The following is a 26,670-nucleotide window of genomic DNA, read 5'->3' on the forward strand; positions in this document are numbered from 1 at the left end:
TTTAGGGGAAGGAAGCAAAGATGAAACCCTAGCAGATAGCTGGGAGGGTGAGAGTAAATGCAAGTTACGTCGCAAAAGTGACACGCGGAGGGGTTTGTGATGTGTCAGGAATCATGTTGAGGTTAAGAGTGAGGAGGAAGTGATCCGAGGTGTGCAGTGGAGTAACCAGTAGATGATCAGTGGAACATTGTCTTGTGTAAATAAGGTCCAGTTGGTTGCCTGATTTGTGAGTAGCCGTAGTTAACACTCTTTTGAGATCAAAAGAGGCAAGTAGAGTGTGGAAGTCAGCAGCCTGAGGTTTATCTAGGTGGATGTTGAAGTCTCCAAGTAAAACTAAGGGAGTACCATCCTCAGGAAAGTTTGAGAGCAATAAATTTAATTCTTCCACAAAGTTACCATAGTGGTTCTGGAGGATGATAAACAACTACAAAATGGATTTTTAGAGGGTAGGTAATAGTAACCGAATGTGATTCAAAAGAGCTGTTGATACTCAGAGATGGTAAAGGAGTAAATTTCCAATTATTAGAGATGAGCAGACCAGTACCTCCACCTCTTCCAGCCAAATGGGGTGTGGGAAAAGGAGAAATTATCGGAGAGTGCTGCAGATGTAACATTGTCCTCTGGTTTGATCCAGGTCTCTGTCAGGGCCATGAGGTTTAACTTTGAATGACTAGTAATAGAAGTAATGAAATTAGCTTTGTTGACAGCTTGTTATCATATGCAATAATATATTTAGCTTGGCTTTTTACAGGAAGTAAAGAGGCATGCAAAGCTGTTCTTAGGTACACAATCAATACAAATGGACTGATCTTAGCAGGCTCTACGGTCAAAAGCAATTTATTTCTGGTTAAGGCATCCAAGCAGTGGATATAAACATGTAAGTCAGGGTGAAAGAAAAATATGCTGAGATGCTCTATTTGCAAATCGCTGAGCGCTTTGTGAGGCCTGGCAGTCAAAGTTAATCTAGATTTGTTGGAAACAAGTCACAACAGTACAGTGTTTGAGAAAAGTCTTGTTGTGAAAAATGTATTAACTTTGTAGGAACAATTTGCCCAGAATACTGATGCTACACCATAGAAAACGGTTCAGAGCGTTTTTTCGAGTTGAAAAAATTTCAACTTTTCTGAAAAAAACGCCCTACGTCAAGCGCCTTTTTGACAGCTGACCAATGACAAGCGAGTAGCGAGATCTGTCGTTTCCATAACAACAAGAAGAAAAATGGAGAAGGTGCTGGTAGATAGACTGCTCGTACTAGTTTCGGAGCACAAGGAGCTGTATGATATGAGCAGAAAACTCTATCATAATATTGGTTCCTTCCCCGTATAATGTCGTGCACCCACAAACGTCGTTGTGAATCGACATTTTCTTTCCCGTTAACTTCAAAGAGCCAACTTTTTACTCTTTCTTGACATTTCTGCAGTACACAGCGCTAGGCTACTGTTACAGCTGTTGCTATGACAACAAAAGACGCTCTCAGCTGCTATTTGTAACAGACGCTGCCAGCTTTGTTTTTCATTAAAAAAAACGCTCTTGTCAACTTTTTCTAGTCAAAAAAGACGCCAAGTGTGAACACGGCCTAAGTTTGTAAAAGGAAATAATGATGCAAAATGGTGTGTAAGATAAAAAAAAAGAATTTAAAATGTGCCCAACAAGAGGAGAAGCTTACACACATACTACTACTACTAATAATAATAATTAAATATATTATATATTAAATATATACTGACAATATATATGGTACGAAAACCTGAATCTTATAGAATCACAAAACAAATCATGTTTAATTAAACGTTTCTGTTAATAAAAACATTTAAAAACAAGCAGCATTGTTATAATTACAGCAAAACACCAGAGGATCATCTAGTATTTTTTTCTTTCACACTCTCAGTTAATCGTTCTAATCGTCTTCATATAATGCTCATCGTACGGTCTCGGTATCACTGATTACTAAGCTCACATGACAGTGGCATACTGCTGACATTATAGAGTCCCTCCTACTCTTGGCTCTGTAGTGCAGGCTTGGTGAGGACAACATCCAGACTCCATCCAATAAAGATTAAAGGAGGCTTCTAATCATGATCTGACATGCCCATCTGACAGTTTGAGACAGCAACATCTGTGACAAATCTGCAATGAAAAGGACACTTGAGGATTTCTGTCCGGCCTTGATCATTTAATCTCAGCATATATTCGTGTATTAAATAATTTGTGAATTGGAATTAGTCACATTAGTACAGTACCAAACAAAATGCATAACGTAAATGATGCACAATTTTGCCAACATTTTGTGTATGTCCTAATAAGCATCTGTTTCCACTGTATAACATAATAGTAAACTGAATTACAGCTTCCCTCTGGGATAGGAAATAGAGTTAGTACTGGATAATTTTTTTTGATTCTGCATGCTGATGTCTATATCCAATTTCTGAAGCCTCTTAGTGGTCAAAACATTTGTTCCAGCCATGCTAAAATCCACAACATGACTTAAATACTACTTAATGAATTTGCTTATTAAAATATGATTAAAGGATTAGTTCAGAACAGATTTAAAGGTCCTCTTCAGTGAATGGGTGCCATCAGAACGAGAGTACAAACAGCTGATAAAAACATTCCAATAATCCATCCAAAGTACTCCACACAACTCCAGTAAAGTTCCAGTGATGTGAAAAGCTGTGTGTTTGTAAGAAACAAATCCAAGTTGTTTTAAGATTGTTGCTTCTGACCATAATCCATAGGCTAATAAGCCAAAAAGTTAATTCCCCTTTGTTCTCTCACATCAAAATCCATGTATTGGACTGCTTTCACTTGTAAATGGTGTTTGATGTGTGAATATATATGCTTTCACTTGTAAATGGTGTTTAATATGTGAATATTTATCTCCTAAATTCAGACAAGATTACTTTTTCACTGGAGAAATCAATGTTATGGATATTATATTATGTATTTACAATATAATGCACTTATATCTACAGAATATATATATATATATATATGCATATGTACTGTATATGTGTGTGTGTGTGTGTGATTGTGTGTGTGTGTGTGTGTGTGTGTGTGTGTGTGTATACCGTATATATATATATACACACAAAGTTGAAGTCAAAACTTTACATACACCTTTCAGAATCTGCAAAATGTTAATTATTTTACCAAAATAAGAGGGATCATACATAATGCATGTTATTGTTTTAGTACTGACCTGAATAAGATATTTCACATAAAAGATGTTTACATATAGTCCACAAGAGAAAATAATAGTTGAATTTATAAAAATGACCCCGTCCAAAAATGTACATACACTTGATTCTTAATACTGTGTTGTTACCTGAACGATCCAAAGCTGTGTTTTTTTTTTGTTTAGTGATAGTTGTTCATGAGTCCTTTGTTTGTCCTGAACAGTTAAACTGCCTGCTGTTCTTCAGAAAAATCCCTCAGGTCCCACAAATTCTTTGGTTTTCCACCATTTTTGTGTATTTGAACCCTTTCCAAAAATGACTATATGATTTTGAGATCCATCTTTCGACACTGTAGTGTTCAAACATTCACTGATGCTCCAGAAGGAAAAGCCATGCATTAAGAGACGGGGCGTGAAAACGTTTTGAATTTGAAGATCAAGGTAAATTTAACTTAATTTGTCATCTGGAAAACATGTAAGTATCTTCTGTAGCTTCTGAAGGGCAGTACTAAATGAAAAAATATGATATTTAGGCAAAACAAGAAAAATGTACTCATCTTCATTCTGTTCAAAAGTTTTCATGCATCTTAATGCATGGTTTTTCCTTCTGGAGCATCAGTGAGTGTTTGAACCTTCTGTAATAGTTGCAAATGGTGTTAGCTTGCATGCAGCCACCCAAATATGCTGTGAGGGAGTGTAGTCCCACCCCCCGCCTCACACTTGTATAACAAGCCAACAAAAAATGGTGCCTGTGCCGTTGCTATGGCAACACGTTGCCAAGGATACCGCCTCTGCTAAAAAAATGCACCACATTGCTAAAAAAGCTCACTTACAGATGTGTCCGTCTTGTATGTTTTTCTTAAGGAACAATCTCAAAACTCTTTCATCTGATGTACTCGAAACTCTTGCAAGGCCGAGGGCCAAACACTAACAGCAGCCTGCATACATCACGTGATTCTGTTCATATTTACAGAAGCACAACATGGAGGGACACAGTGTGGATGTGGAAAGGGTGAAAGCAAAGCTGAAAAACAAAGGCTATATCCTCACAGCAGCAAGATACTATCACATCTGCCCACATGCAGTGCAGACAAGAAGCACGATTCATCAGTTAATAACTACATGTTGTGTGAAAGCACAGCTATTAGTGACAACCCCAGGCAGTCAACGGCACCCTCAGATATTCTGTAATATAGGTGGAGACCTTAACCGAGCGGTGACCTTTTCTTTGGTGCTGAGCCTAATAGTATTTTGTGGCTGTTTGTCTCTAGTGGGGAAGAGGAATTTATGTCATAGCAAATGATGATGTGTTGATTTGAGCCAATGAAAAAAAATCTGCAGCTTTTGCAGCTCAGGGGCATGGGGTGGCAGTACGCACTCAGACGCATGGCACATGTCGTTTAACGTGCCAGTCAGATTGCCTGAGGTGGAGAGAGTGAGAGTAAAAGATGGAGCAAGAGGAGGAGGGGAGAGCAACATTGAGGCAGAGGTGCAATAATGGAAAAAGACATGCAGACAAACATTAAGTCAGACCTCTTGGCGAAAACTACAATGAATTCCTATATGTGATTTACTGCTGAGCTACATTGGTCCAAGATGGGAAAAATGGTTTTCATTGGTTTATAATTTGTAATGGCTTAAATCACTGGTTTGGAGATGGTTTTACAATAGGATTTACTCTGGACATATCTGGCAACCAAACATACTACCACAATTGTTTAAAAATAGTCAATTAAGGAGGTGTAAATGCTTCAATATTAATAATAATAATCCCTTTTATAATCAAATGTATTATTATTAATAAAGTCTTTTTTTTTTTGCATGATAATCTGTTTAGTTGCATTTACCGTTTCTTCTCTGTACACCTGCATTTGAGAACCAGCGATTTGAACTGCAGACATCAAAGAGAACGAATGAGTGGATAATTTGAAAATAATCATTGAACACAAGTGGATGACATGTCCTCTGGACACTTGATGTTCTGACTCAAAAGGGCAGCTTCAAGTTGGTAACAGCCTGAATGGCCCAGCATAGGAAATTGGCAATTGTATGTCAACAGCTTATTTAAATGGAAATTGAGTTTCTGTCACTAACATGGCATTATCAGTGGCAAGGTCAAGGTTTTTTATTCCCAAGCAACTCACATACTGCAATAAATGTATGTTAGTTTGTATAAAAGTGTCTTGTAAATAAATGTGAATGTCAAGCACAATGAAAGGAAAAGACATGAGGCCAAGTATGGTGTCCCATACTCAAAATTTTTGCTCTGCATTTAGAAGTGCACATACACAGCAGTAAGTAGTGAACACACATACACTATGAACGCACAACCGGAGCAGTGGGCACCCATTATTGTGGTGCGGGTTTGGTGCCTTGTTCAAGGGAAAGAGAGAGCTGGTCATTAATTGCCCCCACTGACAATCCCTGCTGATACAAAGACGCAAACCCACGACCTTTGGGTTACAATTATGCTGCTGCCACACAGATCTAATATAAACATGCCATTTGTTTCCAAGGTGTTTACCTTCAGAGACATAACTGACTGACTGTTTTTGTAACTCATGTGTTTTTAACATAAACTTCATTTCTATGCACTCAATACTTGGTTGGGCCTCCTTTTGCATGAATTACTGCATCAATGCGGCGTGGCATGGAGGCAATCAGCCTGTGGCACTGCTCAGGTGTAATGGAAGCCCAGGTTGCTTTGATAGCGGCCTTCAGGCCATCTGCATTGTTGGGTCTGGTGTCTCTCATCTTCCTCTTGACAATACCCCATAGATTCTCTATGGGGTTCAGGTCAGGCAAGTTTGCTGGCCAATCAAGCACAGTACCACCATGGTCATAGAACCAGCTTTTGGTACCTTTGGCAGTGTGGGCAGGTGCCAAGTCCTGCTGGAAAATGAAATCAGCATCTCCATAAAGCTTGTCAACAGAAGGAAGCATGAAGTGCTCTAAAATTTCCTGGTAGATGGCTGCGTTGACTGTGGACGACAGAAAACACAGTGGATCAACACCAGCAGATGACATGGCAGCCCAAATCATCAGACTGTGGAAACTTCACACTGGACTTCAAACAACATGGATTCTGTGCCTCTCCACTCTTCCTCCAGACTCTGGGACCTTGATTTCCAAATGAAATGCAAAATTTACTTTCATCTGAAAAGAGGGCTTTGGACCACTGTGCAACAGTCCAGTTCTTTTTCTCCACAGCCCAGGTAAGATGCTTCTGACATTGTTTCTGTTTCAGAAGTGGCTTGGTAGCCCTTTTCCTGAAGACGTCTGAGCGTGGTGACTCTTGATGCACTGACTCCAGCTTCAGTCCACTCCTTGTGAAGCTCTCCCAAGTGTTTGAATCAGCTTTGCTTGACAGTATTCTCAAGCTTGCGGTCATCCCTGTTGCTTGTGAACCTTTTCCTACCCAAATTCTTCCTTCCAGTCAACTTTGCATTTAATATGCTTTGATACAGCACTCTGTGAACAGCCACACCTTTCAGTAATGACCCTCTGTGACTTACCCTCTTTGTGGAGGGCGTCAATGTTCGTCTTCTGGATCATTGCCAAGTCAGCCGTTTTCCCCATTATTGTGGTTTCAAAGAACAAGAGATACCCGGAATTTATACTGTAGGGATGGTCATTAATTGAAACTCAAATGTAAATATTCTAATATTTTGAGATACTGATTTTTGACTTTCATGAGCTGTAAGCTCTAATTATCAAAATTATTATTATTATTTTTAAATGTTTTACTTTACATGTAATGAATCTAAAATATATGAAAGTTTCACTTTTTGAAATGTTAAAAGAAAAAATGAACTTTTTCATGATATTATTTTTTTTGTAGATGTACCTGTATATTAAGAGCAGTACTAATCCCCTGATTGGTTAAAAGTGTGTTTGGTGTCATTCATTGCATAGGGATAAAAGACCAGGAGACAGATTTAACAGAATTTACCCCTCACTTGTGACCGACTAGGCGGGTATTCAGCTCACCCGCTTTCTGACCGTTATAATCGTATCTTTTGTTGAAATGTTGGCGAGCCGTTCTAGGCTGAGGAAAACTAGGCAGCTGATATCTGCCTCTCCATTGTGCAGTTTGAATGAGGCGCCTACCAGCATTACAACTTTATACTGGAGCAACCGTCAGCCTTTCAGCACTCCCTCCTAGGAGACGCTGGTATTTTTCCATTTGGGCACCGTTGGGAGAGACTCAAAAAGAAAAGTGCCATGGAGAGCAGAAGAGTTTAGATTGTGAAGAGACTAGTCTCATTGTTGGGTGTAATGTCATTTTTAATCCGATCGTGGTGCAGCCTGCTTTATGGTAAAAATCCTCTGTAATGATTGTGCCTAGGGATGAATATCCACAATTGTTAATCAAATATTAGGTGAGGTGATACATTAGTTGCCTATTTATAGTCTATGAATTGCATGCAGTTACAGGAATGGAAGAATTTTCCACCACAGAATAAAAAAGGGAATTGGGACTTCTCACAAATCTCACAATTGTGATAATATTTTTTGCAATTCTGAGTTTATATTTCACAATTTTCTCTTAACAGCTCAAAATGATGAAACTTTCTCAATTTTTAATTTTGTCAAAATTAAATTCTCAAACTTTCCTGAAACATCTAAACTTTTTTCTCGAAACATCAAGTGTAATATCTCAAGCTTTTGACTTTTTTTCCCTCTTAGAATTCAAAGACAAATTTCAGTATTGTGAGATGCAAACTTGCATTTCTGAAAAAAAGTCAGAATTGCTAAATTCTAACTCAAACGAGGAGCGATAAACTCTAAACAGAATTGCAAAAAATTAAGTCAGAATTGGCTGATGTAAACTCAGAATTGCAAAAAATAAAGTCTGAATTGAGATTTTTTAATTCTTTTTTTTCATTCTGTGGCGGAAATGGTATTCTATATGCAGTGGTCTGGCAAGGAGAAAAAAAAAGCTGCATACATTTGCATCACATACTTTCTAACAAAATATCTCACTTTAAAATATTACTTTATATTGAAACAGTAGATGTGTGTGGAAGAGAATAGAAAGCATCAAGAATACTCTATAACATCAGATGTGTGACATTTTTAATCTGCACCATGCAGTGTCAAAACACCAATGTGATGTTAACATGCTTGGTTCTTGACAGCACAGACAGAGGAGAGGGAAAGGGAAAAATATTGTTGGGCTGTCTTGCATATATGATTACCTATCACATAAGCATAAGCTAAATATACAATAACCTTGACTGTATGTGCCTTAATTAAACATTCAACACCATAGTCTATCCATTGGAGGTTTGCCATTTGAACTCAGGTCACAGGGGCAAAAAAAGAACCTGGAGAGGGACTGGACGACCCAGCTCAGAGATGAGGACTTCATTTATTTATAATTCATCACCAGCTTATTCAGCCTCTAATGGAGGCGGCAGAGAGCACATGTTAAACTTAGATCCCAGTGATGTAATGGCAAACTAATGCTTTACACTGCATTAACTGCTTAATACATTAGTGACGGGTGACTGTGATAAAGCCAGTCAATGACAGGCCCTCACATACTAATTCTTAAATATAGAAACGATGATCAAATTAGACATTTATTTTGCCTTGATGAAAAATAAAGTTTATTATAAAACAAGACATTTTGATTTAATATATACTGTATATAGAAATGATCAAATAAGACATTTTGTCTTGATAAAAAAAAAATGTATACAGCAAAATATAAAATTTATATATAGAATAGATAAACAAATCAGACAATTTGATTCTATATGTATAGATGCATATATTTTAGATATATTATATACACATAATATTTTTTAATACATATTTATACGAAATAAAAGTCTTTTAAAAATGAAAAGGTCTGCACTCAATTAGCATACAATGTTTGCAAAGACAGGTGGCTTTTCTATTTGTTGTTTTATTTTGGTTAAATTTTTTAATTAGATAATGGTTTCCTTTGTCTTACCTTAAAGACTTTGGGAGACAGAGAAGAGAGACATTGGGAGGGGATGTGTTTGTGTGTAAAAGCATGTGGATCCAGTATGCTATTGTGGCTAGAACAGGGGAGGAGCTTCGCTCTTATAACAGCCCCCAATCTGTCCAAAGAGAAGGAACATTACATAACACTATGACATTACGTTTTATGACATCATCCATGCATCTAACTAAAAATGAGATGACTTCAGTCTATAGGGCCGGGAAAAACATTCTGCATCTCAAAAAAGCAAGCATTGCATATTAGAAGCATTCCAGCATTCAAGCAGAGGTGTTTTATGCTGAACCTATTCAGGCTAGTGTGGAATCACTGGTCTGTTAGAGACAGAGAGAGAGAGAGAGTCTCTCTGTCACACAGTGGTTCTGTAAAGTGGGTCACTGTCAGCGGTGGGAAATGAAATGCACAGTATCTGTCTGTCTGCCTGCAGGCAGTATGATCCACAATCTAGCCAATAGATGTTCCAGTGCATTATTCTTAAAATATTTTGCCAGCTTACATTCATCTATGCACATCTGGTGCACGTGGGTCAGTCAAAGTGCACATCTGGCTGTGGATAAAGTGGCTTTAAAAACATATTAACAGATTGAGTGTCAGCCTGTTATAAGTGGGTCTAGCCCACAAAGGGCAACACATAACAAGAAAATCGATGCTTGGATGTATTGGCATAGTTTTATACTCTACCATTGTGTCAGAAAGTTTAGACACACGCATATATACATACATACATACATATATATATATATATATATATATATATATATATATATACAGAATATGTTTTTGGGTGTGTGTGTGTCTAAACTTTCTGACACCCAGTATATATAGATATAAAGTATATACAGTTCTTTGATTCTTTGCTTAATTCCAAACAGTCAGCAACATGTGTGGTAAGCAACATGTGTAGCAAGCATGTCTTATAGTTATGGAAGGCCTGCTGATGAACTTATTTATACTCACTTAAATGTTGTTTAAAATTGCTTTTATTAGACCCTCTGCCCCCAGTGATAACAGCCAAAATATGTCCTTGGTAGGGGGTTTCTCAGCTCCCTTTGTGTCTTTGTGTAAGACACCAGAGACCCTAGACAGGGCGAGGCATCTAAGCACCATCTGCTCCCCCTTCCCCTGGGCAGCTTACAAAATGTCTCCCTCCTCAAACAGGATGAATGAGATCCTGGGTGGGGCAGGAGGAGACTGGCAGAGGATGATACAGGCACTTTTGGACAGAGATGCGGCCTACAAGGAAAATATTAGAGAGATATTTAACCGAAGAGTAAAAAATATCAAATAATCTCATGTAATGCAAATGCATGCCGTAAGTGTTGTGTTTTCCTCATTTGAAAGTCACTTTGGATAAGAGCATCTGCGAGCAATTAATGAATGCAGTGTAATATGAATGTTTTAAAATAGTCAAAACAACTGAATCCCACATTTGCTTTTCTCAAGCAGAGACCATAAGACTATTCAGTGGCACGGAAACAAACACCAGCAGTAAAAACTAGTCAGCTTGAAATGCAGTGCTGAGACTATCAGCTCTGCCATTTAGCTAAAGTTCATGCACTGACAGAGGATTCATTGAGGCACTGGAAGAACAGAAGCAAAACAATCACTAATGCCAAGTGAACTGTTAACTGCCATATTGCTTTGCTCCAAAAACAGTTTGTAAAAGCAGGTCACAGACATGTCGCTGCTTTGTTCTACGAATTTATTGGGCTGTTACTGGTCTACTTGTTGTGAGATGACTAACAATAGGGGTGAGGTCAGGACTTGCTTGTTCCAATACAGCCTCATCTTAAAGAAAAACGAATTTCCTAGTCACAAGCCGTCAAATTTTACTCCTCTAAATTAAGCTTTCATTGAATTCTAAACTAGTAGGCCTGTAGTAGGCTATACTGTGTATCTGGTCAGTTTTAATGTATATTTTGCTATGATATCACACAATTCTTTATGTATGGTTCAGTGGTTAGTGGAAATAATAAAAATGGTTATGTTCAATAAAAAATAAATAAAAAAGCGTCTGAAATAAGTAAAAATAAATTAATTGTTTAATAACTGTCCATTTATAATTTATGTAAAAACATTGTGCACTCTTAATGTGAATGCATTCATATATTTTATGCAAATAATTTAAAAGTAAATCAGATAGCGTACTACATATCCCAGAATTCTCTACTCGACGATCATTGGTCACATCCAAATATGACGTAATACAATTTGGTCCTCTTTTGCGCGAACGGTTGATGCTGAGGCAGCAGAGAGAGAGGAATCTGCGCGCGGTCAACTCCAGCTCTGATTTCCACTGCAACTAAAGGTGGGTGGGTTTGTTTTTTTTATTGTCAAAAATTTATATTTTTGCAATACATCTCAACCGTGGCTGACGTGACAAGAAGAGAAGACATCTAACGTATAAAAATTCAAATGATTGCGATTTTAATTTCAGTCACACCCTTATTTACCTCCCTTTTTGGAGAGGGGGTGTAAGTTAGATAATAGACAAGGGCATCAGGGATATTCTGTATGGTTAGAGAATTACCATAATTAATACGTAAATAATTTAAAAATAGCAGCACGCACAGCTATCCAACGTTAACTGCTCATCGTTGCGCGACCATTCAGGTTTTGTGTTTATCGTCGTTGAATCTGCAAACGGTCGAGCTCAACATTAGCCAACTGGCTCTCGTTTAACTTAGTTGAGCTTTGCTTGTTGATTTGGCCGTTTTGCTAGTGCAAAATCAATTCTATTGTTAGCCACAGACTTGAATATTTTTCTGTTTTACCTAAAAACACACAAAACAGTGACAGGTGATCAAATGGGTCTCGGCGCCTTTTGTCTTCGTTATGTGTGCCTTCACCAACTGTGCTGTCAAATAATATTATTTACCTTCGCATCTATCAATAACATCGGTTAGGAGGCTAAGATTATTCTGTACAATGGGCAGTGCAGGGCAGTTGTGTCTGGTGTGAAATGAGAGATTAGGGTGTGATCTGGTTTGTTGGAAACGGGTGATACATCAATACCACTATTTTTAAACGTTGCATTCCTTATTTGCATGTTTATTGAACATTATTAGGGTCTTGCTGATACGTAATATTGTATAGTTTGTGGTATTATGGATTTTTGAGGGCTGTTATAATAGGGGTTCAGGGTGTATCTCGGCCATCTATTGTCTCCAGTTGAGATCCTGCATCTCATCGTAGACACAAGGGCTGGATGTTTATTTTCAGCCATCGAGTGATGATTTGTTGTCAGGTCATATTTAAGATGACAAGCTTGTCTAATACGCATCACTTCAACGGATTAGCCTTTCTTTGTTCGTTTCTTACACAATATCCCCTTTGTTTTAATCTCTGTGCCCAGTTGGATCTCATTACATTACAAAAAAGAGATGCACATTTGTTTTCTCTACATTTCACCCGAGTGTGCACCCTGTAGTATATATTTAATTTCACTATTATCATTTAATTAGATGATGACAGCACGTCTGAGTAGATGAATCCGGTGGTTGTTGTGCTGGCAGCGACTCGTCCTTTTCTTGGCTTCCAGCATAAAGAAGGATATATTGCTATTTAATAGGAAGCAATTTTTGCATTTTTAACCGCTTGTTTCTTTCCCATAATATCGTTCAATTAGTAAATTATGCATGACTATTGTGGCGACGCCACTCCCTTAAGTAGTGTATTTTAGATACATTTATTAGGTAACGTATATATATTATTTCTTGTATATACCACAATAGGGACAGACTCCACTTGAGGGTTTTTCATGAATAGCTAGCTACCGTAATGTTTTTTTTTTTTTTTCATTGATAGAAAAGCTGTTGTATAGCTGAGGTTTGTTTTAATTTGTGGGGAGGGGCAGATAGTTAAAAGAAAAGATAGAGTAAGCATGCTTTTCCTTAACGTTTGTAGCAAAACGTGCATTTTTCTGATATTATTGTATGCATTCATTTGGCAGGTGTGCAAAACCGTCGAGGTTGGAAGTGCAATGGCGTCCTCTGGAGGTAAGACGCGAAAATAAACTCAGCTAAGCTCCAATCTCGAAATCAGTATGCTTCACTATAACGTAATTTGAATGAAATCATTCTGCAAAGGAAAGCAAGCATGGGTTATTAAATGCAATGGCGTATCGATCACAGACATTCAGGTTAAGGAACTGGACAAGCGTGCCTCAGGACAGGCTTTTGAAGTCATCTTGAGTCCTTCGGCTCCAGATGCCAAGGGAGAATTCCCACTTTCCACCCCCAAGAAGAAGGAGGTATCTCTGGACGAGATCCAGAAAAAACTGGATGCGGCAGAGGAGAGACGCAAGGTAAGTGGTCGTTTAGGAATCAATTGCATGGTGATTGTGCATTCTGTTCTTCATTTGTTTACCTTCTCATCTTAGAACCATGAGGCAGAGGTCCTGAAGCACTTAGCTGAGAAACGAGAGCATGAGAAGGAAGTCCTTCAGAAAGCCATGGAGGAGAACAACAACTTCAGCAAGATGGCAGAGGAGAAACTTAACCAGAAAATGGAAGCCAACAAAGAAAACCGCACAGCACGCATGGCAGCTATGAATGAGAAATTCAAAGAGAAGGTTTGTGTGTAGATGCATTATAGGTTTCTTTGTAAAGTTTAAATGTTAATGGATGCATTTTTCTTTATTTTAGGACAAGAAACTTGAAGAGGTACGAAAGAACAAAGAAACAAAAGACGGGGCAGAGGATGAAAACTAAGTTTCCTCTCTCATTTTCCTTTTCATTTAGGGTATAGTATTGGGTTTTTTAATGTATCCAAAGATTTATTTTTTGTTCCATTAAATGGCCAGTTTTCCGTGTTTGGATCCATGTACTTGCCACTTTTTTTATTAAGGGGCTTTGGGGAAAAGCTGGTGCACAACATTTCATCAGTTTATGTGTATTCAGTTCTGTCGTTTATCATCCCCTCTAACCTGTAGATTTGTCCAGTTGCAGCTCTATAGCGTTTAAAATGAGCAGTGTTTTACTGATAGGGAAGCATGACTGTGTTATGCATAGGTCTAATATATACTTGGTATACTGCATTGTGCAAGTCCACCTGTTCCCTTGTATGTCAGTACTGCCATCCTATGAGCTTAATAAAATCGCACAGTTGTTTGTTATGGTACCAGTTTTGCCACTGCCTCTTTGTTGATCTGTCAGTCAGCCAGAGTGTAATGTGGAGTAAAATACCTTCTTAAAATTTGTACATTATTGAGATAAATGGCAGTTTCTGTAATTCTATATGGAAAATACATTTTGCCAGAATAATAATTAGATCTTTTTGGACACTTTTTTTGATGTACTCTTTATAATCTGCATGAGATTCCTAGTGTGAAAACTAAACATTCCATTACCCACACACATCTCCTTTACTAGATCATACTTTTATAGTAATTCATACTCAGTATGCACTAATAAAAAAAAATCAATGCATTCCGATAAGTACTTGCAAAGCTTTGAGAACAAAAAATAAAAATCTGTAGCTTGAGACTGTACTTGAACTATACTGGCATCTAGTGGTTTTGAGTTTGTCTAACAGGTATTAGAAAAGGCATTTTTGAACATTTGTCTTAAAATGATTTCAGACACACACACACACACACACACAAAAATCTTAATGTTGACATAAAGACAACTATTATTGATTTATCCTTTGTTGCCAAAACAGAGTTAGTGCATGAAAATATATGGCAGTTGTAAACAGCTTTGCAGTGATGAATGGCTTGTTGTCCACATGCTGTCGCATTAATATGTGTTCAGAAATAGTGCATCAATCTTTTCTAAAATGATTTATACCTTATTTCCAAATTCTGAACTCCCTTAGTAGAAGCAATTACATGCATCCAAAAAATTGATCATGTCCAGTAATATGTTGTGTGAATAAATGTTTTTTTAACTGAATAAAATAAAAATGAAATAATGTGCTTGTCTGTGTTGTAGGTACGGCAAAATGTTCAAATGTCAAAATGACCTTCAAAGCACCCATACATTGTTATGACCCAGTCTGAATCATTCAATCACACATCTGTATTATAGCTGATGAATCAATATGAAAAAAAAACAATTACATTTACCACCGGAAGGACAGGTACAAAAGGAATTCTTTAAATATTTTCTCTGTGACAATTTTATTTTGGTACAAGTCTGCAAAGTGCATGGGAATATACTATTATTAATTGTCTGACAAAATAATATTTTGCCTTCCTGTGTCTAAATTCACAATGTAGACCTTTGTTTGCACGGTTAACACCGAGCTTGACAAGGACACATTGTCAGCAGAGTGCGTGTGTGGGTGATGAGATAAGCTGTCACATAGTTCAGTACAAGAAATGAACAACAGTACACTCACCATGTGACCACCACGTATTAAACAATGTGTTAAACGTTATTAAACATTCAATTAATTGCAATTGTTTTTCTGTGCTTCTGATTCAAACGACTGACACTGACAATTAAAAAAAGTGTCTAAAAATGTCTACATGTGGCTTTTGTCCAAATCTGTGCTCTGTTAACTGAATGTAGGGTAAATCAACCACTGCACACATATGGGTGCATATATGTGGCAATAATATATATCTTTGTCTGTTATATCACATTGGCTCTCACCTCGTCTTTTATTAAAGAGGGTATGTAGATGGTATTAAAAAGAAGAGGGTAGTTTCACAGCCCATTCATTTCACAGGGTGTCGCCACCTTAAAGGACGTTTCCTATTGGACAGTTACTCTAGACGGGGGCGGGGACAATGCTCTTAGGCTTTTCTGATTGGACAGTTTACCTGTCTATCAGGAAACTTTAGCTTACGGCCATTTGACAGCGCCACGGTACTGCAGAGAGCTGACAGGAGCCTCTCCCGCTCAAGAAATTTTCTCGTAATATTTCTTCCATAATGAAATTTTCTTTGTTTAATTACGTTTCCTGAAGACGCATATGAAGGCGCGGTTAAATGCAGTTCACTGACTGAGGGAATTATCCTCTTAAAAGGTAAACCAGTTCATTTACCAATCATACGTTTAAGGCAAGATGAAAGGTAAAAAATTAAATCATCATATGCACTATATACGCTTTTATATAAAGTTTTCAAGAACAGACATAGCCTTGTGCGGTGCGTTAACGGGGAGAATGAATAATTGGTAAAACGCAAGATAGATTTTCGACATTTGGTAAAACATGTACAGTACACGAGGAAAGAAAGAACAGTTTTGGGTTGTTACTTGCACCTGTAAGTTAGACGTTGAATTTCGTAAGACATTTCATTGTTGCGCTTCCGGCATCTCACGTTTCTTTTTGGAGATTTTACGAGAGAAACAGCTTGAGGGTGTGGGTCTGTCTTTTGGGATGCCATCACCAAAATTGTCCATAGCTTTTTCCGACTATATTGTCGTTTTAATAGATTTGAAAATAAAAAAGCAATTAGCGTATTTTCCCACAGACCTAAAGTTTTCCGGACTTTATCGATTAATTCGTTTCATAAGATTCGTCCTTATTAATTCACGTGCAGAGAGATGATGTTACGTAAGCGGTCATGTCTATTCATTTCCAAGAAGATACGCCCCGTTTTACATCACGTTACCTTCATTTCAGGATAAACCTTTTTTTTTTTTAGGTTTAGCAATACCTTTACATCCATAACATGTTTTTCATAAAATTAGGTGTTCAGGATCCTGATATTTTATTTCCGATATTTATTAACGCGTATCAATTTGCATAACTTACATTTCTTAGATTGTGGCGTTTGCATTCACAAGGCATGAAAATAAGCCAATAAAATATTGGCCACGATTTTAAAATGCACCATTTAAAGCGTTTTTAAGACGCAAACCTTAAAAAAAAAAATATTCTGCAGCTTCTGGCACTGTCATGTCCCAGGTGTTGATTTTTTAAACTAATAGGTTTCAACTTCACTTTAAAATGTTTTGGATATGTTGGATATATTGGATATATTTAATTACGTTATTCTTTCTTTTTTTGAGTTAACAAAAAAAGCAGTTTTGCCCCAAACAAAATTACTGTGAGTGAAAAGTTCTATATTGTCAATCAATCTTTAACTTTGGTACATACACACACACACATACATAAATGCTATGCTAAATTAGCCTTAGCAAGTCAAAGTGGCCAGCTGTTTTTTTTCCAACAAATGTTTTATAAAACATAATCTGATTTACGTGTAATGCATGTATTCACACTATTGGTACACAAATTAAAGTATTGAGAATTTATATTTAATATTTAACTGTTGAATACTTTTTCCTAAACAGATTTCACAGTAGACTGCTGCTTAATTATTCATCACCATGGCGACAGTTGTGATGGAGCAGATTGGGCGACTGTTCATCAACGCACAGCAGCTTCGTCAAATCCCCCGTTTCCTGGAGTCAGCCTTCCCTAAACTGCCTTGTACTGTGATGGTGAGCGATGTGCCGTGGGTTTTCCGTGAGTCGCACATATTCACGGGCTACAGGCCGCCTGACCAGAACTGGCGCTACTACTTCCTCACTCTGTTCCAGAGGCATAATGAGTCTGTAAACGTGTGGACACACCTGCTGGCTTCCCTCATTATCTTAGTCAAATTTCAGGAGCTGTCAGAAACCGTGGACTTCCTGCGAGACCCTCACGCCCAGCCGCTGTTCATCCTGCTCCTAGCAGCCTTCACCTACTTGGGCTGCAGCGCGCTTGCCCACCTGCTCTCGGCCAAGTCTGAGCTCTCCCACTACACCTTTTATTTTTTGGACTACGTTGGCGTAGCCGTTTACCAATATGGCAGCGCCCTGGCCCACTTCTATTACGTCATCGAACAAGAATGGCACGCTCAAGTGCGAAGTTTTTTCTTGCCAGCCGCGGCCTTCCTGGCCTGGCTGTCCTGTACGGGCTGCTGCTACGGCAAGTACGCCAGCCCAAGCTTGCCCAAATTCGTTCACAAGCTATTCCAAGTGGTTCCCTCGGGCCTGGCCTACTGTTTAGACATCAGCCCGGTGCTCTATCGCATATATAAATGCTACAGCTCCGAACAAAGCTGTGCTGACCAGGCGGTGGTGTACCACTGCTACCAGGTCGTCTTCTTTTTAATCAGCGCGTACTTCTTCTCGTACCCCCATCCTGAGCGCTGGTTCCCGGGACGTTGCGACTTCATCGGCCAGGGCCATCAGATCTTCCACGTGTTCCTTGTGCTCTGCACTCTAGTGCAGATCGAAGCCGTGCGACTGGATTATAGCGAGAGGAGTCCTCTCTATGAAAGTCTCCATGGAGACTTGGCTCACGATGCAGTGGCTCTTTTTATCTTCACAGCGTGTTGCAGCGCACTCACTGCGTTCTATGTGCGCAAACGGGTGAAGGCGTATCTAGAGGAGAAGCAGGAGTAGGCAGGGACCTTGCTTGCACATGTAGGAAGGATTGCACTGGTCTACAACAATTGAAGCAACTAACAATGAAGGACCTTTTTTTTATTTTTCAGTGTATCTTATATTTGTCATTATTGTTTTTTTGTGGCCTGCCAATGCATTTTGAACCAACTGCTTTCTGTTTACCAAACTGGTGACGTGCTTTAAATCCGCATCACATATGAAGAATGGCTCTAAAACAATGGATTGCCTGCTGAAAGGTGCTGATCTGTTTGACGAGTGCCATTACAACCTATTAAACCTGGTTAACATGAGATCTGTGAAGGGATGTCAGCATTTCTGCTGACAGTTTAGTTTGCATACAGATAGTTTAGGTAGACTGGATCATTGGAAATGTTCATATTTGCATTGTGCCTCTAAATCCAACCTCATTTTGGTGCAGTGTGCTGCTCCTAAGTATGTTACTCATATGGCATTTGCACATTTAGCAGACATATATTGCATTCAATATATGTAGTACATTAAATACGCTTTTTTTCCTGCGTTCCCTGGGAATTGAACCCATGACCTTGGTGTTGCTTGCACCATGTGCTGTTGTTTGAATTACAGCACACAGCAAGAAAATGTCAGTAAATAAAGTTCCCATGCCATCAGACCAGTGCAATTAGCAAAATGTGGAGCTCAGATGGACTTAAATTCACAGGTGTTTTAAATCATGACTAAAATATTGCAAACTTCACAAGTAATACCTTACTGAGAGATGACTGATTAATATATATATTTTTTAAACGAATCAGATCAAATTCCCCACTCTGCAGTGCTTTTTAGACAACAATTTTATGTTTTGGCTACTATTACCTCAGTAAAACAATGCAAATTAGTGTCAAATTGACTACTGACTTGCCTTACAGTGTGTCTGAACCGTCCAGTGCCACGTTGAGGTTAGTTTATGATTACTGCGAATGCAATCGATTGGTTTTGCACTGACAGTGCACACTTCCCTTTTTGATGTGTAGCCTGTGAAGAGGGCTGAAATACCGGATGTTATGAAAAGGACAGTAGGCAGGATGTGATGACACTGGATTGCAGTATAGTCAGATTGAAGATTAATAATTTGACAAAAATGAGAACTCTGCGTGTTCTTTATGCTTCAAAATTATTAGAAAGTTGCTCCATGCCATCAACACTCTTTGTTTGGAAAATTTTAAAGGGAAAGTTCAATCAAAAATGAAAACCCATTATTTACTCATTTTCATGTTTTCCAAATCTGAATGACATTTAAATGAAGATTGCTCTTACTGTTGCCCATACTATGAAAGTCACCGGGGTTCAAAAAAACTTTTGATTCCTTCATTTGATTTTAATGCAAAATTTTTTTTTTTACAAATAACAGCAGAATGTTAATTTTTGGGTGAACTATCCCAGCCAAAGAGGCTTTTGAGAAACATTGAATTATGTCCATTACAGCTGATGTCTCCGTTTGTCATAAAGATGCTCCTTTTGTATGCAAGGGCTGTAACTATGGCCTTTACCTTTACTCATACCCTGATAAGAATGCCATTGTGTGTTCTGTGCATATGTGGATTTTTCTAATAGAAGTTCAGCACTTTATTTACAAGAACAGTCTGAGCATCAAAACTAATTTGTTAAATGTTTATTCTAATGTGCCTGACTACATGCATGCGTCCTTGTGTGAGTATGCATACAGGTGCCTGTTGTGTGTGTGTGTGTGTGTGTGCGTGCATTTTTGAATGTTTGTGTAAACCTGTGTGAGATGGCTACAGATGAGAAAGGATAGGAAGGTTCCTGAACCTGTCTGGCCTTTTAATGACCGTGAAATGCATCTATATCATGAATTGTGTAGCTCCGCTTGTCTTAGCACTTGTTCATAAACCAACATATATTCATCAGATTGAAGGTAGAAGGGTGACTTATTTTCCCATTGAAGTGATTCATACTCCCTTGAGATGAATATTGTGTCACTATAGGCTATTGCTGCATTAACCGGGAAAGTATCTGTGCAACGTAGCATAAAAGCTGGTTTATGATCCAGTTCCAGAAAAACAAATTGTTGGTATGAGCCGTTTGAGAAGTAGCAAATAAGCGAAGTCCTGATAAACGGTGACCAGCATTTATTTTTGCAACCAGGAACACATGGAGAAGAAAAAGGGGCTGTTCACACAGAACGCATTTTTGCGTTTCAAAACGCAAGACGCTTAATAATGGAATAGAAAAAAAAGCAAGGACTAGAAATACTTTTTTTTAAGTTAACTTATTTTAGCACTGCATTTTTAAAATGCTGTGTTGTGTGAAATGCAACCAAAGACTCAAGTAAAACAGTCAAAGATGCCCATTTATCACGTTTATAAAGAAAACCAATGAAAAGCAATACAGTGGAAATGCATTTTATTCCGTTCAAAATCATAAGACACTGGGCAGTGAAATGGAAAAAAGAGCAAGGCCTAGAGACTTTTAAGTTGCACTTAACGTGCATGTGGCGCTCAAGTCTAACGCATGTTTACATAGACTAATAACGGAAAAGTAGCGCAGTGGAATGCGAAAACGCATTCTGTACAAGCATGTTTTTATGTTTGGAAATGATGCAGGGCAGTGGAATAAAAAAAAAGAGTAAGGTTTAGAGTGGCGTTCGTTAAAAGTTAAACTTAACTTGAGCGCTGTGTATTTAGAATGTTTTATTATGCGCAAGATGCTGCGAAAGACGCCAAATGTAGCGTGTATTTAGCGTGGAATGTAAAAACGCGTTCTATGTGAATGGCCCTCCAGTTTTATCAGCACCAGCAGACAATAATGATGTCACAGATTGATGATGTCATCGAAGACTAGAACTGATGAAGTGATTGAAATGTTTTCAGTTGGCTCATTATGATGATTTACAAGGCAAATATACAAAGAAAATGATCGTATAGTGGGTGCTATATTTAATAAACCATATTGATTACAATTATTTTATAATATTAATTACACTGTAGATATTAAACGTAAACTATTAACAGAATATGTTGTTTTAACAGCTGTACCACAGTTTAAGAAATGAACAGACCATTTGAAATCACATAGTAGATAGTGAACAGGGGGGGCCGCCAAGAGCTGATGTCACTGAGAAAGACAACAGATGAAGTCATCTCCTGGCACCACCGGGATTTGACCTAAAGCCTCAATTCCCGTAACGCTCAAGTGGAATTTTAAGGAACTCTGTAAATGATTTCTGCTAAACTGTGAAGTGTCTTTTTCTCAAATGTACTACTGTACTCACCTCGGAGACCCTTACAGAATCTTTTCTATTTTAAACATGATCATGTTTAGAGTTTGTTTTAACAATTGTGTTTCTTTTTGTATTGCATTTAAAGAGGAAGGACTGCTCAGAGAGTTACTTGAGAACCTCTTGATTTTTGTTCAGCACTTGAACTTTTTTTTTTTTTTTTTGACTGTACTCAACCACGAACCCTTGCACGGAGCTGAACTAACACTCATGTTCAGAACAGGAACAACAAAGACTGGTGATAACCTAAACTATACCACTGTGTGTGGACATGACTGTGTTGATGTACTATGGTATTTAAGTGAATAAACAACTGTAAGTCCCACCTTCCACTTCACGTCGTTGTGTTTCCTGTCTAGAGAGAAAAGCTAAAACAATGTATAGAGTAACAAAACATCAGTTTGATGCATGCACACAAAAGCGAGTAACAAACTGTTATTGTGAACAATAAAGCTATTGTAATCCATCCAATGCACCGCTGCAGCAACTGTCACAGCGTCAAATGAAGTGATAAAACAACATGTCAGATCAAGGCTAGTTCACCCAAAAATGAAAATTCTCTCATCATTCTCTTGGAACGACATGACAGTGAGTAAACAAACGCTGATAGAATTTTATCATGTTTTGTTTCTTCATATGAATTTGCTGTGAATTTACACAATCTATTTAACAGTCCGTGTCTAATAGAAGCTTATTCCTTTAAGCCATCACTATCATAAAGTATGAATGCAATAAATCCATACATTTTAGGATGGCATATGTTCCAATTATGATATTTTATCTAATTTTATAATTGATAGACATCACTCTACAATGCTGAGCCTAATATTTTTGGTTTATTCTAATTCTAACCAAAGAAGTTTGACAGCATTATTTAACAAGTTTACACAACACAGTTGACTTTGCTTAAGGGTCTTTTTCCTACAAATAACCATATTCCAGAAAAAGTTACCCTGGTTTCAGAGACAAGGCTTAAGCCTAGTCCCATACTAAAATGTAAGTCTGAGCTGTTTAAAAAAATAAAAAACTTGCACTGAATATATCAGTGCCTTTGTTTTGTCTCAAGATGCACACCAGTGATGTTTTTTTCTAAGGCACATTTATAAAAAAATTACTTAAATGTCCTAATTGAACTATGGCCTAATCCTGTTTTAGTCTAAACCCTGTCTGTGAAACCAGGCCATATAGTTATATAGTTCACTGAAGTATTTATTTATTTATTTTGGTCTATTTGATTAAAGATGTGTACAGTGCTATGACAGTTTGAAACTTCGCAATTAAGTAGTTCACCAGTCAGTGGCTTCCATATGGTTTCATTTTTGAAAATAACAGATTACAAGTCAAAAATGTTTAGGAATTTAAAGGTGACATGTTAACAAGATAAGATTTAATTTACTCAAGACCATAATGAGATTAATTCTCAGGTAGTTATTATATATTTGATTTATAATTTCAAACTATTATGGCTGTAATTTGAATTGTTGAACATTTATATTATAGTCAGTTATAAAGTCAGCAAAAGATCCAATACTGGGTAACATCATCATCTGTGAAAATGGGTAAAGCTGGAAATAATAGCTCTTTAATTTCTAGGCTAGCTATAAAATCCCTGTAAAGATAGATAGATAGATAGATAGATAGATAGATAGATAGATAGATAGATAGATAGATAGATAGATAGATAGATAGATAGATAGATAGATAGATAGATAGATAGATAGATAGATAGATAGATAGAGTCTGGCTTAGTTACTAAATACAAAAGGCCAGTAAAACTATATGAAGGTCACGTAAAAATCTGCTATGGCAACACCTATATAACAGCTATAGCAAACAGGTATAGGTAAATGTTATTTAAAAAAAAAAAAATAATTTAAATGAATAAAAAAATATAGTGTGAGGATTTTGTGACATCTTGAGTCATATGATACTCATCTGTTAAATGGTTCAACATCATAATCTCATTCATCATCAAACCTTCTCATCATCATCTTGTTCATAATCATTATCATCATCTTAATGACGCTCTGCACTTTGTTAATTAACAACAGAACTGTGTAAAAGCACATGCATCTGCCACAAGATGGCAGTGTTGTCAAAGACAGTGCTTTTAAAGCTGAATGATGTAGCACAATCCTTTAAAGCCATTTATAATCACAACACACTTATGTAAAACAGCATTTCTATACTTCAAAACATTCATTGTGTCACCTATAAACCAAGGTTTTCACCTGCTTCTGCAATTTTAACATGCACATATTCTAGAGTGGTTTGTTATTCTCTTTCTTGTGGAAATGTTGGCTATGAGTCACATCCTAACATCAGACCTCTCAAGAAAAGTGCATGCCTTTGACACGCAGCATTCAAGGCTCTGATCACATTCATTTGGGCTCCAAGGTCCACTGCAAGTCTGAGGGCTGTTGATAGTCTAATGGCACATGAATTGAGGGCTCTATACTTTATATCGTTCTTAGATTTAATATATGCTAGACCGGTTTGTTCCTTTCCACTCGGTTTCTGTTGTTCTCTCGCCCCCTCTTTCTTTCGCCCAATCTTGAAGACAAAGGGCTTGTTGTCTATCCAGTGCTTAATATTCTGAAATGCTGATTCTTGGCTGTCACTTTGCCTTCAGCACTGCAAAACATAATAAAATAATAAAATAAATTGATCAAAAATCTCCCTGTTAAGCTATAATCTGGAAATCTGTTTGAAACAGAATTGTGTCATTTCATTTAAACGTCATTCTTGCATCAGAATTGTGGTGGACAGGAAAAGCTTTCATCTTCAAGGCTCAGAAAAGTATCTTTCACAACCGTGACCAGTTCAATATAGTATAAACTGATTCTGGGCTCCTTTATCATCTTATACATCCAGTCTCTGTAGATTAACTTCCCGATGGGTTACACAGGGTTTGGTGTAATGTGAGGTGGGAAAGCTCTGATGACTGAGGGAGTCAGTCGGAGTGGGCTGACTCATGTTGACGAGGAGTTGGCTTTTCTGCACTGTAAAAATACTGTGCAACCCGCTAAAATGGAAAACCTACATTTTTAAGTGGTGTCCAAGTAACAATCTACACTGATGTGGTTAGTAAACTTCTTAAACCACTTTCAGTTTAACTACTGATGAAGACAATAAAGCTAAAACTCTTACAACTTGTAAAATTGCATAGAAATTACAAATAATTTTAATTAAATGAATAGAAACAATTCATAATGCCATGTTTTACATACATATATACATACATACCACCCCTATCCGGAATGCTGAATCCCTGACCATTTTCAAGCGACACCTGAAAACTCATCTCTTTCGTCATTACTTGACTTCATCTTAAAAAAACAAACAAACAAACAAAAAAAAAAACCCCTTTGCTTTCTTTCCTTAACCTCTCCCTGTCTAGCTAGTATTTACTCTGAACAATGTCTGAAACTTTGTATTGCAAGCATTGAAGCAAGAATTGTTGGTACCCTTGGTAAATATGATCAAAGAAGGCTGTGAAATTAAATGTACATTGTTAATCCTTTTGATCTTTTATTTAAAAAAAATCACAAAAATCTAAGCTTTCATTGGAGAATAAGAATTTAAAATGGGAGGAAATATCATTTCAAAATAAATGTTTTTTCACAAATTCATGTTGGACATAATTACTGGTACCCATAGAAATTCTTATGAGTAAAATATATCTGAAATATATTCCCAATCATATTCAAAATTTTGAGCACACCAGCGTGATTATGAACATGAAATTATCCAGCCATTGCTTCCTTTTTCACAGAAATATAAAATTTCTATGGTCAGATGAAACTAAAAAAATAGCTTTTTAGCAGCAAACACTCAAGATGGGTTTGGTGAACACAGGGATAAAAAGTCCCCCATGTGTACAATGAAATACACTGCTGTATTTTTAATGTTGTGGGCCTATTTTTATGCTGGAGGACCTGGACATCTTAATGGGCCGTGTTTGGATCTTCCAACCAGACAATAATCCAAAAACAAACCTTAAAAACAACACAAAAATGGGTCACTGGGCACAAAACTTTAATAAATAAAACAGTGAATATGTTTAATAACCTTTTTGTAGCCAAGTATTAAGGTATGTGTCAATGCAGAAACTAACTTTCTAAATTACCCCGCATGGGAAATAATCACTAGATTAAAAAGTATATTAATTAGAAAAGTTTAAATACTTAATATAAAATATATAAAAAATTGATGAATAATAAATTCAGACATTGATGTGTAGACAACACTGAATTCATAAACACATACACACACACATTTGTTTTTGTTTGTTTTGTTTTTGTGGGGACATCCCATAGGCGTGATGGTTTTTATACTGTACAAACTGTGTGTGCTATTGCCCTACTCCTACCCTACACCTAAACTTTCTCTAAAAAAATTTTTGAAAAGTGGGGACAAGGGGCAATGTCCTCATAAGTCACCTTCATCTTGTAATACCTGTCATACCTGTGTCATTATACAAATTTATGTCCTCATTTGTCACAAAAAACACGCGCGTGCACGCACGCACACACACACACACACACACACACACACAGTAGTCAGACTTTTCAATCACAGAAAAAGGGTCTAAATGGCTACATAAACAGACTCCCTGTAGAGGTAATGAAAAGGTAAAAAGGAAAGAGCAATTACACCTTTGTCATGTTCTCCTACACAGATTATCCAATTGGACCAGCGCTGCTGACAAATATTAGACTGGTATCCATGGCACCGCCATTGTGTGTTTGTTCATGTGTCATCACTTCCTTTTTCCTCACATAGAAGCCGTACATAATGCCATATGAGAGCCATATAGGAGTGAGAGTGTATTCACAGAAGAGCTATATTTTCCAGCAAATCAATCTGAGGAAATCACTGAAACGTA

General features: G+C 37.4%; 2 protein-coding genes across 2 annotated transcripts; both read left to right on the forward strand.

Moving 5' to 3' along the window:
• Window positions 1-11,374: 11,374 nt before the first annotated feature.
• Window positions 11,375-15,642, forward strand: LOC306877794 (stathmin-like). The gene is made up of 5 exons (XM_079429770.1): window positions 11,375-11,478; window positions 13,123-13,168; window positions 13,304-13,476; window positions 13,552-13,743; window positions 13,817-15,642. The coding sequence occupies exons 2-5, from the start codon at window positions 13,153-13,155 to the stop codon at window positions 13,880-13,882; spliced, it is 447 nt and encodes a 148-aa protein (XP_079285896.1). The 5' UTR covers window positions 11,375-11,478; window positions 13,123-13,152; the 3' UTR covers window positions 13,883-15,642.
• Window positions 15,643-15,976: 334 nt separating this feature from the next.
• LOC306877867 (membrane progestin receptor alpha-B) lies at window positions 15,977-22,112 on the forward strand. The gene is made up of 2 exons (XM_079429876.1): window positions 15,977-16,148; window positions 17,423-22,112. Exon 2 carries the CDS (start codon window positions 17,459-17,461, stop codon window positions 18,521-18,523), a length of 1,065 nt encoding a protein of 354 aa, XP_079286002.1. The 5' UTR covers window positions 15,977-16,148; window positions 17,423-17,458; the 3' UTR covers window positions 18,524-22,112.
• The last annotated feature ends 4,558 nt before the right edge of the window (window positions 22,113-26,670 follow it).

Source organism: Barbus barbus, assembly GCF_936440315.1.
Source record: "Barbus barbus genome assembly, chromosome: 12".
NCBI classification, from domain to species: Eukaryota; Metazoa; Chordata; class Actinopteri; order Cypriniformes; family Cyprinidae; genus Barbus; species Barbus barbus.